General features: G+C 32.3%; 1 protein-coding gene across 1 annotated transcript in view; it reads left to right on the top strand.

The window, feature by feature from the left end:
• Positions 1-12,851, top strand: part of LOC134726292 (zinc finger ZZ-type and EF-hand domain-containing protein 1-like) — a 78,839-nt gene that overhangs the window by 24,016 nt on the left and 41,972 nt on the right. Inside the window, exons 15-27 of the mRNA XM_063590692.1 lie at positions 639-755; positions 1,332-1,435; positions 1,919-1,999; positions 2,620-2,727; positions 3,244-3,332; positions 4,010-4,065; positions 4,465-4,557; positions 5,864-5,926; positions 6,720-6,762; positions 7,101-7,217; positions 7,898-7,996; positions 8,645-8,742; positions 9,131-9,224. Coding sequence (XP_063446762.1) covers positions 639-755; positions 1,332-1,435; positions 1,919-1,999; positions 2,620-2,727; positions 3,244-3,332; positions 4,010-4,065; positions 4,465-4,557; positions 5,864-5,926; positions 6,720-6,762; positions 7,101-7,217; positions 7,898-7,996; positions 8,645-8,742; positions 9,131-9,224 — 1,162 coding nt within the window. The remainder of the gene's footprint in view (positions 1-638; positions 756-1,331; positions 1,436-1,918; positions 2,000-2,619; positions 2,728-3,243; positions 3,333-4,009; positions 4,066-4,464; positions 4,558-5,863; positions 5,927-6,719; positions 6,763-7,100; positions 7,218-7,897; positions 7,997-8,644; positions 8,743-9,130; positions 9,225-12,851) is intronic.

The following is a 12,851-nucleotide window of genomic DNA, read 5'->3' as shown; positions in this document are numbered from 1 at the left end:
GTCCATTTCGCAGCTATTTAATTTAGTATTGATCTAATTTACCTGATGTAATTTAATAAGGAGAGATCCAAGTTTTACATATATGGGACAATTTATATGCATGAAATATTTATACTAGCAAAAGTCGCGAAAATAATTTGGTTTATAGTACTTTTATCATATAGTTTTAGCAACTGTCAGTTCTATGAGATTGCCACAAAGTCCCCAGCTTCTGGAAATAAAGTACTAACACATACATATTCTAGTATCAACAGATACCATTACATTACAATTCAATGCACAATTAACTTCTGTAAATGAATTGGAATAACCAAGGTAGTTACTGCATACAGATTCTAGTAACCATAATCACCAATGTAACTGAAATATACAGACCATAGAAGCTCAAATCAATAATTTTGAAATATGAACAGTAATTACAGCAATATGACATGAGTGTGTAGATAAAGATAATATCTTTGGTAAGCTTGCTTGCTAGCTGAGCATGCAATCATTATTAGGTTAGATATCGTTTTGGAGTTGTTTAGTCCTACAGACAGAAATGTAAACTCTTGATAGTGAGTGATGATTTGTAACCTTAGTTGAAATGTTTAATTTTTTTTAGCTCTTTTATAACATTTATTTTTTCTTTATTTCAGGAGAGCTTTAGATAACATACCACCATTGTCATTGTGTCCTGCCAGTACAGAGAGACCAAAGTTTTTATCTAAATATGTTCTACAGGAGGTGGAGAAGTTTGTCACAGATATAGCTCTGTAAGTTTGGGAAAATCGATGCATTATATGCTATGATGAAACTTGTGAACAGACCAATCATGGGTTATTTTCTATGAACAGGTTACACCTGTTTACTGGAGAAAAAATGTCCAAAATTAAGTCATTGAACTTTCAATTCTTACTTAGACTTGTGATAATTGAAGCCACATAGTTATGTTCTTATATCTTTATTTGTATTGTTTGAAATCCATTATTTTCAACATTTTAACATTTGCAACATACTTTATTGTATGCTTAAATATTAAATAGATGAAGTTCAATTTTGGTAGATGAGGTGTTATCTGAAAAACAATACATCATTTTTTTTCTCAATTTATAGTATTATAATTCTTACTAATTAAGTTATTATAGCTGTAAATTAATTTTTATGCAGCTGTGGACAGAAATGAAATTTATGTATGATAATATAATGTATGATACAAATGTATGATAATATAATAACATCTACTGTTTTGTTAGCTTGAAAAATATATCTGCTCTCTAAATTAAGACTAGTGCAGAATTGTTTCCCTTAAATTTTTTTCTTCTGATTTACGATAATTTTTATTGTAGTAGTAATGATGGAGAAGTTGTTCAGGAAGGATTACATATGCTCCTATCCTTCAATCTAGCCAGAGGAAATGTGGGGGGAATACTCAGGACCTTAAAACTTCTTCAAGGTGACTATAATTTTTGTCATTCAGCATTTAAATATACCTTATCGTTATTCAGAAACTGTAATTTCTTGATTGTGAATTTTACTGCACTTGAACTATTGACATCATATCATAATCATTTTTTTCTTATTTCATCTGACATTTTCTCTTGTGACATCAAAATTTATGTGAGCCAGTACTTTCAGCAAATAGTGAAAAGGTGTATAATATAGTTAGTAAAATACGCTTTTATGTAGTTTAAAGTTCATGAATCTGGATTTAGTTATTAAAAAATTAGTTCAGGATGTGTTTGTCAGCAGAAAGGATTATACAAGTGAAATAAATTCTGTTGTTATGTTACGTAATATGCACATTCAGCTGAATTCTAGATATACTTAATTAAAAAGTTATGCTTGCACTTGAACGTCTTTTTGTAAAATAATAATAAAATAGTTTTATAATTTATCTATTGTCAATTTTCCATTGTCATGTTGAATTTATTTTCAGAATTCCCAGAAACAAATTTGCCGTGTTCAGAATTATTGAGAAAGATGTTACAGGCCAGAGATTCATGTTGGGAAAAATCAGGTTTGTATGTTTGTCATTAGACATGTCTTATGAAAGGGACCTTTTATATCTGAAATTCTGAACAAGACAATATTGTCATTTTGAACCATGAAGATCATGTTTCTTGTGAATGTCTATTTTGACCAATTGGGTTTGTAAAAAGAATTGACTAGTATAGATATGTTTGACTTTCTCATACTTGTTTGTTTATTCATTAACTTTAAACAATATGGGTCTTGGAATAAAAGAGTTTATAATGGGGCCTGAAAAAAAGCCCCTATATACTGAAAACATACCTATAAGATTAAGTCACTAGAAGCAAGTTTTTCAACTGAATAAAATTGAGAATGGGAATGGGGAATGTGTCAAAAAGACAACAACCCGACCATAGAAAAAACAACAGCAGAAGGTCACCAACAGGTCTTCAATGTAGCAAGAAATTCCTGCACCCGGAGGCATCCTTCAGCTTATAAATGTTCATAATAAATGTGTAAATACGGTAAGAATATTATGCACTGAGCAGATTAAAGAATATTGTTGAGCATCTGTAAATTTTTGTGGTGTAATAAAGGTTACTTCAGAAATTAAAACAGGTAAGTTGTATACATACTTATTTTGAAATGTGACTTAATTATAAACAGGGCACCAGTTAGCAGTGACAATACTTGGTACGGATGGAGGGAAATCTGATGATAATTCAGGACCAGAAAATCTACTCAATCATACATGGACTTCATTGCCTGTAGAAGGTAATATTAACATGGAGGATTACTGATGGTGGCATTGTTCACCAATCAAGAGTGATCATGGCATTATGAAATGAAATGAAACTGCTAACAAAATTATTGTAACAACAGCCATTCTTAAGAATTTTAAATTAAAATAATCAACCATAATTGATTTTAAACAGAAAAAAGTACAAACGAAAAAATCTTGAAAAACAAATGATGTCTTCAAGCATCAAACCAAATTATGCCAATTATGAATTAAGTCATAGCATAAGTATTGAAGCTTATTAAATTTCTTGTTGTTAGGTGTGTTTCAAAAGAATTCAAAACTGTGTTATTAAATAAAAATTAAATATCCAGAATTACAAAAAAATTAAGGAGTAAATTATATGTATGATGTAAAGATAGAACAATAAAGGGTTGCTTGACACAATTTTGAATGTATTATCAAATACACAGACGATTTTCAAGATATAACTGTACGAGAGAAAATATGAACTGTTAACTTTTTTAATTCCATGTTTGTTTATGTTTTAGCATTTTATACAACAGAGGAAGGGAAAACAAAGTGTAACATTATATTTAAAAGTACAGAGTTTATACAGATCACTAGGATTAGACTGAAGGTATTGATAAAATAGAATTACTATAAACCAACTTATTTTTACAAGCGATTTATTTTCGCAACTTTTGCCAGTAGAAAATAACGCAAATATAAATTGCCTGGAAATATGTAAAACTTGGATCTTTTCTTAGTGAACTACATAAAGTAAATTAGAAAATCGCTAATGAAATAGCTGTGAAGAAGTCTTGAAAGGGTCAAATGTGAAATAAAGTATTCATGAAAATAAGTTGGTTTACAGTATAAAGAAAAGCATAACTGTTAGTTGTTATTTAATACTGTACTTAGAGAAATACCTGCAAGATGAATTGTGAAAGTTTGAGAATTATTTGGACATATTCAGGTTGTGGTCTATTGTATTTGCAAAATCAGTCTTCAGCCCAAGTCACAAGCTTTTAAACACAGACAAAATTATTTTCAATCTGTGAGAATTTCAGCTTGGAATCTATACAGAATTTAATGTTATATTAAAAAATCTTTATAATACGAAAAGACTGATTTTCTGATGTATTATGTACAGTGAAATACATTTTCCTTTTTATGGAAAAATGTTTAGATGGGAAAATATGAATCACCATAAGCCTAGGCTTACAACTTATTTTCAACTTGTATATTCATTATACAGGTGTGAAAGAACAATTCATTATACATTTTAATGGGTTTTTTTTTAATAATTTTCAGAATGCACAAGGTAGTAAAGGAGTTAGACGAGGACTTTTATTTGTTTATAGGGACAGGTAAATTACTTAGATTGTATAAATTATACTTTTCAAATGTTATGACTAGTTAAAAAAAGGGTAGTTTTATTAATGAAGTTATTCATATTTTAACAGATCTTTTTTTTTTTAATAAGTAATTTGATTCAACCAGCTGGCATTTATTAGAAGACTTAAAGATTTTTATGATATAAAGACAGAGATGTAATGAGGTTATTTTTGTCACATGGCATGGTATAGATATCCAGACAATATATAAAGTTTACAAGTAGAACGAAATGAAACATAGTGGTGCAAAGAAAAACACCTGAGTTAAGCCTCTATGGAAACTTAACATTGTATTTAACTAGAATAAAAATGACCTTGGAGCTGAATTTAGATCACTGTTTTACAAATGATTCACCTCCAATACCTTTTCAGCACTGAGAAATTTAACATGGAAGAGCATGCCAAAAGATTTGAGAGTTATGATGACTGGGGGAAAATGGAGTATGATTTCAGTGTACAAGTCAGGTTGGTTCTAATTTATGTAAAATAAAAACTCAAATAGGAAGCAATACAACTATGATTTAATATTGAATATTATTAATTCTTAAATATGTAATGTTTTGGTCTCTGAAAAAAATAAATTTGGTTTCTGTGCTTTCTATATGTTCATCATGGTGTTTTGCATCGTTGCTCTAGTTTCTTCAGGATACAAAATGTCTTTTTCTAATTATTATTTTGAAATTAAACAAGAAGTTGATATCAAGGGATATCCATTTCTCACTCATTATGAAACTTTAAATGATCTCAACTTGGTTACTTTGTAATTGGACATAGATGGGTGATGGTCTCCTTCTTAAATATTTGTTTTTTACATTGTACCTTCATATTTGTTTTTTTTACAGGGGAGCAGGCATAGCTGGTAAACCAGACAATCCTGTGGCCTATTTCATATTTGTTTTTTTTTACAGGGGAGCCGGTATAGCAGGGAAACCAGACAATCCTGTGGCCTATTTCATATTTGTTTTTTATTTTACAGGGAAGCAGGCATAGCAGGGAAACCAGACAATCCTGTGGCCTAATTCATATTTGTTTTTTTTTACAGGGGAGCCGGTATAGCAGGCAAACCAGACAATCCTGTGGCCTATTTCATATTTGTTTATTTTACAGGGGAGCCGGTATAGTGGGCAAACCAAACAATCCTGTGGCCTATTTCATATTTGTTTTTTTTTACAGGGGAGCCGGTATAGCAGGGAAAACAGACAATCCTGTGGCCTATTTCATATTTGTTTTTTTTTTTACAGAGGAGCCGGTATAGCAGGGAAACCAGACAGTCCTGTGGCCTATTTCATATTTGTTTTTTTTTTACAGGGGAGCCGGTATAGCAGGGAAACCAGACAATCCTGTGGCCTATTTCATATTTGTTTTTTTTTACAGGGGAGCCGGTATAGCAGGGAAACCAGACAATCCTGTGGCCTATTTCATATTTGTTTTTTTTTACAGGGGAGCCAGTATAGCAGGGAAACCAGACAATCCTGTGGCCTATTTCATATTTGTTTTTTTTTTACAGGGGAGCCGGTATAGCAGGGAAACCAGACAATCCTGTGGCCTATTTCATATTTGTTTTTTTTTACAGGGGAGCCGGTATAGCAGGGAAACCAGACAATCCTGTGGCCTATTTCATATATTTTTTTTTTTACAGGGGAGCCGGTATAGCAGGCAAACCAGACAATCCTGTGGCCTATTTCATATTTGTTTTTTTTTACAGGGGAGCCGGTATAGCAGGGAAACCAGACAATCCTGTGGCCTATTTCATATATTTTTTTTTTTACAGGGGAGCAGGTATAGCAGGCAAACCAGACAATCCTGTGGCCTATTTTACATTTGAAGATGATTGGTAAGATATGAGTAAGGGGATCAATTGTTTTCGTTAGAATGGACATAAAAGTAACATTCAATTGAAATACATTTGAATAAAATAAAAAAAGATATGGTTTATCTTTTGAATAAGACAGCTGTCAATAGCAAAAATGACAACTCTGAGCACTCTGACTCCCTCCATCTATAAAACTGGCAGCCACAAAATATCCAATAATGCTATAGTTACTGTAAACACCAATCAAATAAACAAAAATAACATATCAAATTCATAGGGCAACATGCAGTCTTCAAAAACAGACAGATATCAAGACAATATGTCAATTGTTTGTTGGTCCCAGGTCAATATATTAAATAGAAATAAAATTACCAACTTACTGATACATGTATGTGGTTTAGTGTCTTATTTTATCGTCCTACCCTACACCAATATCACCCTGCTCTGTCGTAATTCTCGTATCAAGATTTCAAAACGAGACCAGGCATTATCAGCAACGTCACAATGTGAGAGGAGAAGTTATCAGCGACGTCACAATTCGAGAGGAGACGTTATCAGGCTTGCTCTTTCATCAAGCTTAAACTGTCTTAGGGAGAAAGAAAAGATCAGTAATAAAACAACAAAAAGATAATCAGGTTTTCTTCATATAGATATTGTAATATATCAACCGCTCAACACAATGTGAAACTTTTTAGCTTGATTGCTACGCTCACTCGCTAAAAAGGTTCACATTGTGGCTCGCGGCTGATATTTTACGATATCAATGTGTAGAAAACCCGATAATCTATAAATATCAATATTGTTCTCATTGCAGCAATGAAATAGACATCCCAGTTACTTGGCATCCTGTTGGGCAGGTAAGTTTTACATAAGACACATAATTTTTGACAGAACTTTTTGGTATCTGAAAATTTTTGTCTCTGTCAATGCACTTGTAAGTTTTTTGTCTCTGTCAATGCACTTGTAAGTTTTTTGTCTCTGTCAATGCACTTGTAAGTTTTCTGCTGTTTTTTGTTGTTGTAATCCCTCAATTCATTGATTAAATATAATCAGAATACCTGTAATATTAAAAGTGTTTTAGTCTTGTTAGGAAAAACATAAATTTAAACAAAATTTCCTGGATTCTAATTTTTAATATCGTTACTGCATGTTTAAAATTTCACAAATTGTTTATTATATTTTATATATGTTTCAGTATATCCTGATAAAGCTGTTAGAACCTCGACAAGAGAAGGAAACAAAGCTGTCAGTAGCTGGGGTCAGATTTTATGGATTTCCTAGAAAACAAGTTTTGATAGATGAGGAAGTGTCTGTAGGTTTTTATAGCAGTCAAGTGCATGCCTACTTTTCATACCATACCCGTAGCCAGGGGGTTTGGGGGTTTTGGACGACCCCCCCCCCCTTTGAAAACAAATAAGCACTATTAAAGTCAATGTTCTGTTCGAATTGTGACTGTTAAAGTCGAGTTTGTGAGTACAACGAACCAACCCTTGGAAATTCCTGGCTACAGGCCTGCATACAGATAGTCAACTTTTACAGAATCCTTGTTACAAGATATTTTGAAAAGTGGACTGGCCAATCAAAATTTTATAACTATAGATTATCATTGATCATCACAACCAGATTGATTTTATTGCTTGAGCCCAAACGGCGTACATGAGAAAAACAATTGAGTTGAGATGACCAATGCTAATCTGTTTATCACTATTTTACCTATGACAACGTTGTTAATTTCATTGACAACAGGCACATGTGCCCTTAGTTTCTAGTGATTATTTTTCATATCACTCTACTGTGTTGAAAAAAGAAATAATCAGTCAGTAAGATTAAAGGAAATTTCTGTAAAATAGCAATAATCAATTTTACTACAAATGCCTCCTTTCTCTTTTGTTAAATTGCTACTTTTAAAGATAGATGTAATTTTTTGACTCTTATTGAAATTTTATTATATAAGAAATAATCTATCATTATAGAAATTTGACACTTTTGCAGGTGAAGCATCCTCCAAACCCTGACAAGAAACCAAACTGTAACAGTTTAGAGATTATACAACATGTATTAGAGTTCATAGTTGATCTAGCACAGGATCAGGTAGAAATTAGCAACATGTTTTGATATGAATTGACTATGATTTGTAGAATGCTAATGTTTGTTAAAAGATAAAATCAAAAAATAGTGCTGTAAAGTATAAACTTCTGTTTTTGCTTGTTTTTAATGCTATTTTAAATGGACACTTAAGTGTACTTACATTTTAGGGCTGATCTGAAAGTTGTTGGATAAATCTTGTCAAATTAGTTTGCTTATTGCTACACAATTGAAATATCAAAGATTTTTAAAACGTATAGCTAGAGAAATGAGCATAAAGGTAATAAAAAATAGATTTTTTTTAAAAAGTGAAGACTAAAAAATCATAGAAAGGCTTTTTCATTTTCTGTAAAAAAAAAATAAGAAGATATGGTATGATTGATTATGAGGCATTTCTTCAACAAAAACTAAATGAGGTAGAAGTAGCAACTAAAAGTCACTGGCCTGACAACACAGATATTTTGTAGTACATTTCTTTTAGACAATAAATAAAAAAAATATTTTAAAAAATCGCATCTGCTCTATCTCAAAAAGATTTTTACAGTGTAGTGTACTACTATTACGAAAAGTAATATCAAAAGTATAGAATATAAGTCTACCAGCTCTAACTCAAAATATTGACAATTCTATGTTAGCTCCTATTGTTATTTTTAGGTGAAGAAAGGTATTTCCTCAGGGAAGTCAGATTACTTGGAGTTTGGAGATACACCTATAGATACCTTGTGGGAACTATATACTGCTTTCAGAGATAAGTAAGTTACCATGAGAACAAGATACACTCAATCAAAATTACACAATAAAACAGACAAAGACAGTCTAGATTTTTGTTAAGGGGTACCATTTTGTGAGATTTCTCTAATTTGACTGAATTTTCCAAAAATAGTATTGCAATCTAACAATATTTACACCCGATTTCATTAAGCAGATTGTAATTTTACCCAGTTTGATCTCAGTGACATTTGGAATATATTTGAATTTGATATTAAAAGATGATCTACTAGTATTGCACTAAATGTTCAAGTGTGTATTATATGATGTGATGTATCTTGACAAAAAAAACAAAAAAAAACAAACAAGATTTTATAAAAACGTGTCTTAATTGTATGATATTAATTAGCACATTTGACCCATATTTTATAGTGACCAAGAGAAATGGCAGAGTTGTGCTATTTTGATGTTACAGTTGATGTATTGTCTTCTGCCAGTGTCGTCTGCTCCAGAGGGAGAGAAAAAGGTAAAGATATAATGTCAGAAATTTATTATTGAGCTAGGATACTTTCATTTTTAGCTCACCTGGCCCGAAGGGCCAAGTGAGCTTTTCTCACCACTTCGCGTCCGTCGTCCGTCGTTGTCATTAACAATTTATATTTTGAACTTCTTCTAGAGAACCACTGAATGGAATGGAACCAAACATGGCATGAATGTTCCTTATGAGTTGCTGACCAAGTGTTGTCACTTTGTAGTCGATCCATCATCCAAGATGGCCGCCAGCGGGGGACTTAGTTTAACATAGGACCCTATGGGAAATGCATACAAATGACTTCTTCTAGAGAACCACTGAATGGAATGTAACCAAACATGGCATGAATGTTCCTTATGAGGTGCTGACCAAGTGTTGTTACTTTGTAGCAGATCCATCATCCAAGATGGCCGCCAGCGGGGGACTTAGTTTAACATAGGACCCTACGGGAAATGCATACAAATGACTTTTTCTAGAGAACCACTGAATGGAATATAACCAAACATAGCATGAATGTTCCTTATGGGGTGCTGACCAAGTGTTGTTACTTTGTAGCTGATCCATCATCCAAGATGGCTGACAGCGGGGAACTTAGTTTAACATAGGACCCTATTGGAAATGCATACAATTGACTGCTTCTAGAGAACCACTGAATGGAATGAAACCAAACATGGCATGAATGTTCATTATGAGGTGCTGACCAAGTGTTGTTACTTTGCAGCCGATCCATCATCAAAGATGGCCGCCAGCGGCCGACTTAGTTTTACATAGGACCCTATGGGAAATGCATACAAATGACTTCTTTTAGAGAACCACTGAATGGAATGAAACCAAACATGGCATGAATGTTCCTTATGGGGTGCTGACCAAGTGTTGTTACTTTGTAGCCAATCCATCATCCAAGATGGCCGCCAGCAGGGGACTTAGTTTAACATAGGACCCTATGGGAAATGCATACAAATGACTTCTTCTAGAAAACCACTAAATGGAATGAAATCAAACACGGCATGAATGTTCCTTATGAAGTGCTGACCAAGTGTTGTTACTTTGTAATGGTTCCATCATCCAAGATGGCCGCCAGCAGGGGATTTAATTTAACATAGGACCCTATTGGAAATGCATACAAATGACTTCTTCTAGAGAACCACTGAATGGAATGAACCAAACATGGCATGAATGTTCCTTATGAGGTGCTGACCAAGTTTTGTTACTTTGTAGTCGATCAATCATTCAAGATGGCCGCCAGCGGGGGACTTAGTTTAACATAGGACCCTATGGGAAATGCATATAAATGACTGCTTCTAGAGAACCACTGAATGGATTGAAACCAAACATAGCATGAACGTTCCTAATGAGATGCCGACCAAGTGTTGTTACTTTGTCGCCAATCCAACTTCCTAGATGGTCACCATAGGGAGGACTTAGTTTAACATAGAACCCTACAAGAAATACATACAAATTTCTTCTTTTAGAGAACCACTGAGTTGAATGAAACCAACATAGCATAAATGTTCCTTTCCTTATGAGGTTGTTAAGTTGTATCGTATTCGGCTGTGTATTGTCCGCATTTGTGTATAGTCCGCACCCCTTCTTCATCCCCAAATATCGAGGAAAAAGTCTAGTTCGCTTGTATAGTCCGCTGCAACTTTTGACAAGATCGGGTCCACAAACAATGACGGAAAATGCCGAATTTGCGGTATTTTTTTTTTATTTTTTTTTTTGCCGAGATCGGCAATATAGTAAGTATTGTTGTTAAAGAGATGGATAGTCAGTTAAAACTTATGATAAGTTTCTGAATGGGATCTTTAATGATATATTTTTAATCTTTGTTAAAGATTGCAACACACTAATCATTGTGGTTAAAAGATCGATGATGAATATAAAATTATGATCAGTTTGTAAAAGAGGACTTAAAAGATATGTATTTAATCTATTTTAAAAGTCTTCAAAAGATTCTATTTAATTGCTTAATTAAATCGTCTTACAGACTATCATTCTTTACTAATTAATTTAAAGTCCCAAACAATGAAAGTAAGAACTGTATTCATGTAATAAATGTTAATTCAATCATGTACATTTAACTATCGGCTTATCACTTTTGATATCATTGTTAGTGGTAGCTTGCCCAAGCCAATAAACTGTTTATGGTCACTTGAAAAACACCGATATCACTCAGATTACATTTCTACCTTGACAGGTAAGTTTGTATTTAGCCTATGAAAGACTTATTTAGCCTTGAGAATTGAAAGGTCAGTTTAGCCCATTCATACAATAGAAGTTTACCTATGAGGGTCAGAATGGGGTTTACAGAATAGAGAATACATGTAATAGCAACAAAAAAATAGAGAAAAGAGAAAATGAACAATAAAATAAAATATAGATAATACTGTGGTGCAAAAGTATAAATAATAAATGTGAACTTGAAAAGGTAACTTTAGTATAAACCGTAATGCAATACTGATAATATAATGATCAATGTACATAATTGATAAATAATCTTGTAACAAAAAGACTATATAGTAAAATCATTTTCATGAACATTTTACAGAATGAGAGTTATTTTTAAGGCTATTAAACATGTTAAAAGGAAAATGCCATAAAAATTTAAAGAATAGAGATATTAAAAAACCCATGCAGGTCCTCATGTCATTTACATTGTCAATATATAGGACACATCTAGTCAAACTGGTTTTAAACTAAACATCTGGTCAAACTGGTGATATAACTGATAGTTTCTTGTCCTTGTTGTATATTTCACAGTGACCTTATGTGTTTGTGATAAGAGTACATTGTAATGTCACATAATGATTTTCTGTTGGGACATGACCTAAATTGTAAACATAAAAACCAGTGGCTTGAGATTTCAACTGATATTAGTGTAATAAACAATGATAAATTAATATTTGGAATTTTATATCCTGGTTGATTTTTTTTGGGACCAAGATGTTTCTTTATTCTAGTTTATATGATTATTTTAACCTTCAACATTGTTCAATGCACATTTAAAATTGCAGGTCTCATTTAAAATATTTTGCAACTAAATAATAATTTGTCAGATTTGGTGTAAACTAAAGACAAGACAGTGTAATAGATAACCTGCAAGCATAGTCTATTTCTATAACAGTCAAGCAGATAGTTTTTTTAATATCTTGGGGAAAAAAACTACCATGTAAAGAAATATGCAATTTAATATAACCTTAAATAACCCCTAAAACTCAACATTAACAGATTTTTAAGAATTAAATCAAGATGCACAAAGTTTTAAGTATTGGTCAGAATATAGAGTTCTTTTGTACTTTAACAATATCACAATAACAATAAAGTGACCTTAATTTTGGACAAGGTAAATGGCATGAAGCCAAATTTATCAACTACTATTGTATGAATGGGAAACTGACCTTTCAATTCTCAAGGCTAAATAAGTATTCAATAGGCTAAATACAAACTTAGATGTGAAGGTAGAATTGTAATCTGAGTGATACAGGTGTTATTCAACTCACCATAAATATCTAAAAATAAATATTTGGTATGCTATCAAACAAAAGAAATTAAAGATCAAACAGTTAAGATCGAAAATGAATTCAACTCAGACTGTAAAAACCAAGCTTATCCCTTTTGGTA

The sequence above is a fragment of the Mytilus trossulus genome, chromosome 7 (assembly GCF_036588685.1).
Source record: "Mytilus trossulus isolate FHL-02 chromosome 7, PNRI_Mtr1.1.1.hap1, whole genome shotgun sequence".
NCBI classification, from domain to species: Eukaryota; Metazoa; Mollusca; class Bivalvia; order Mytilida; family Mytilidae; genus Mytilus; species Mytilus trossulus.
The sequence above is the reverse complement of the archived record's forward strand: the minus strand, read 5'-3'. Positions and strand labels throughout refer to the sequence as shown.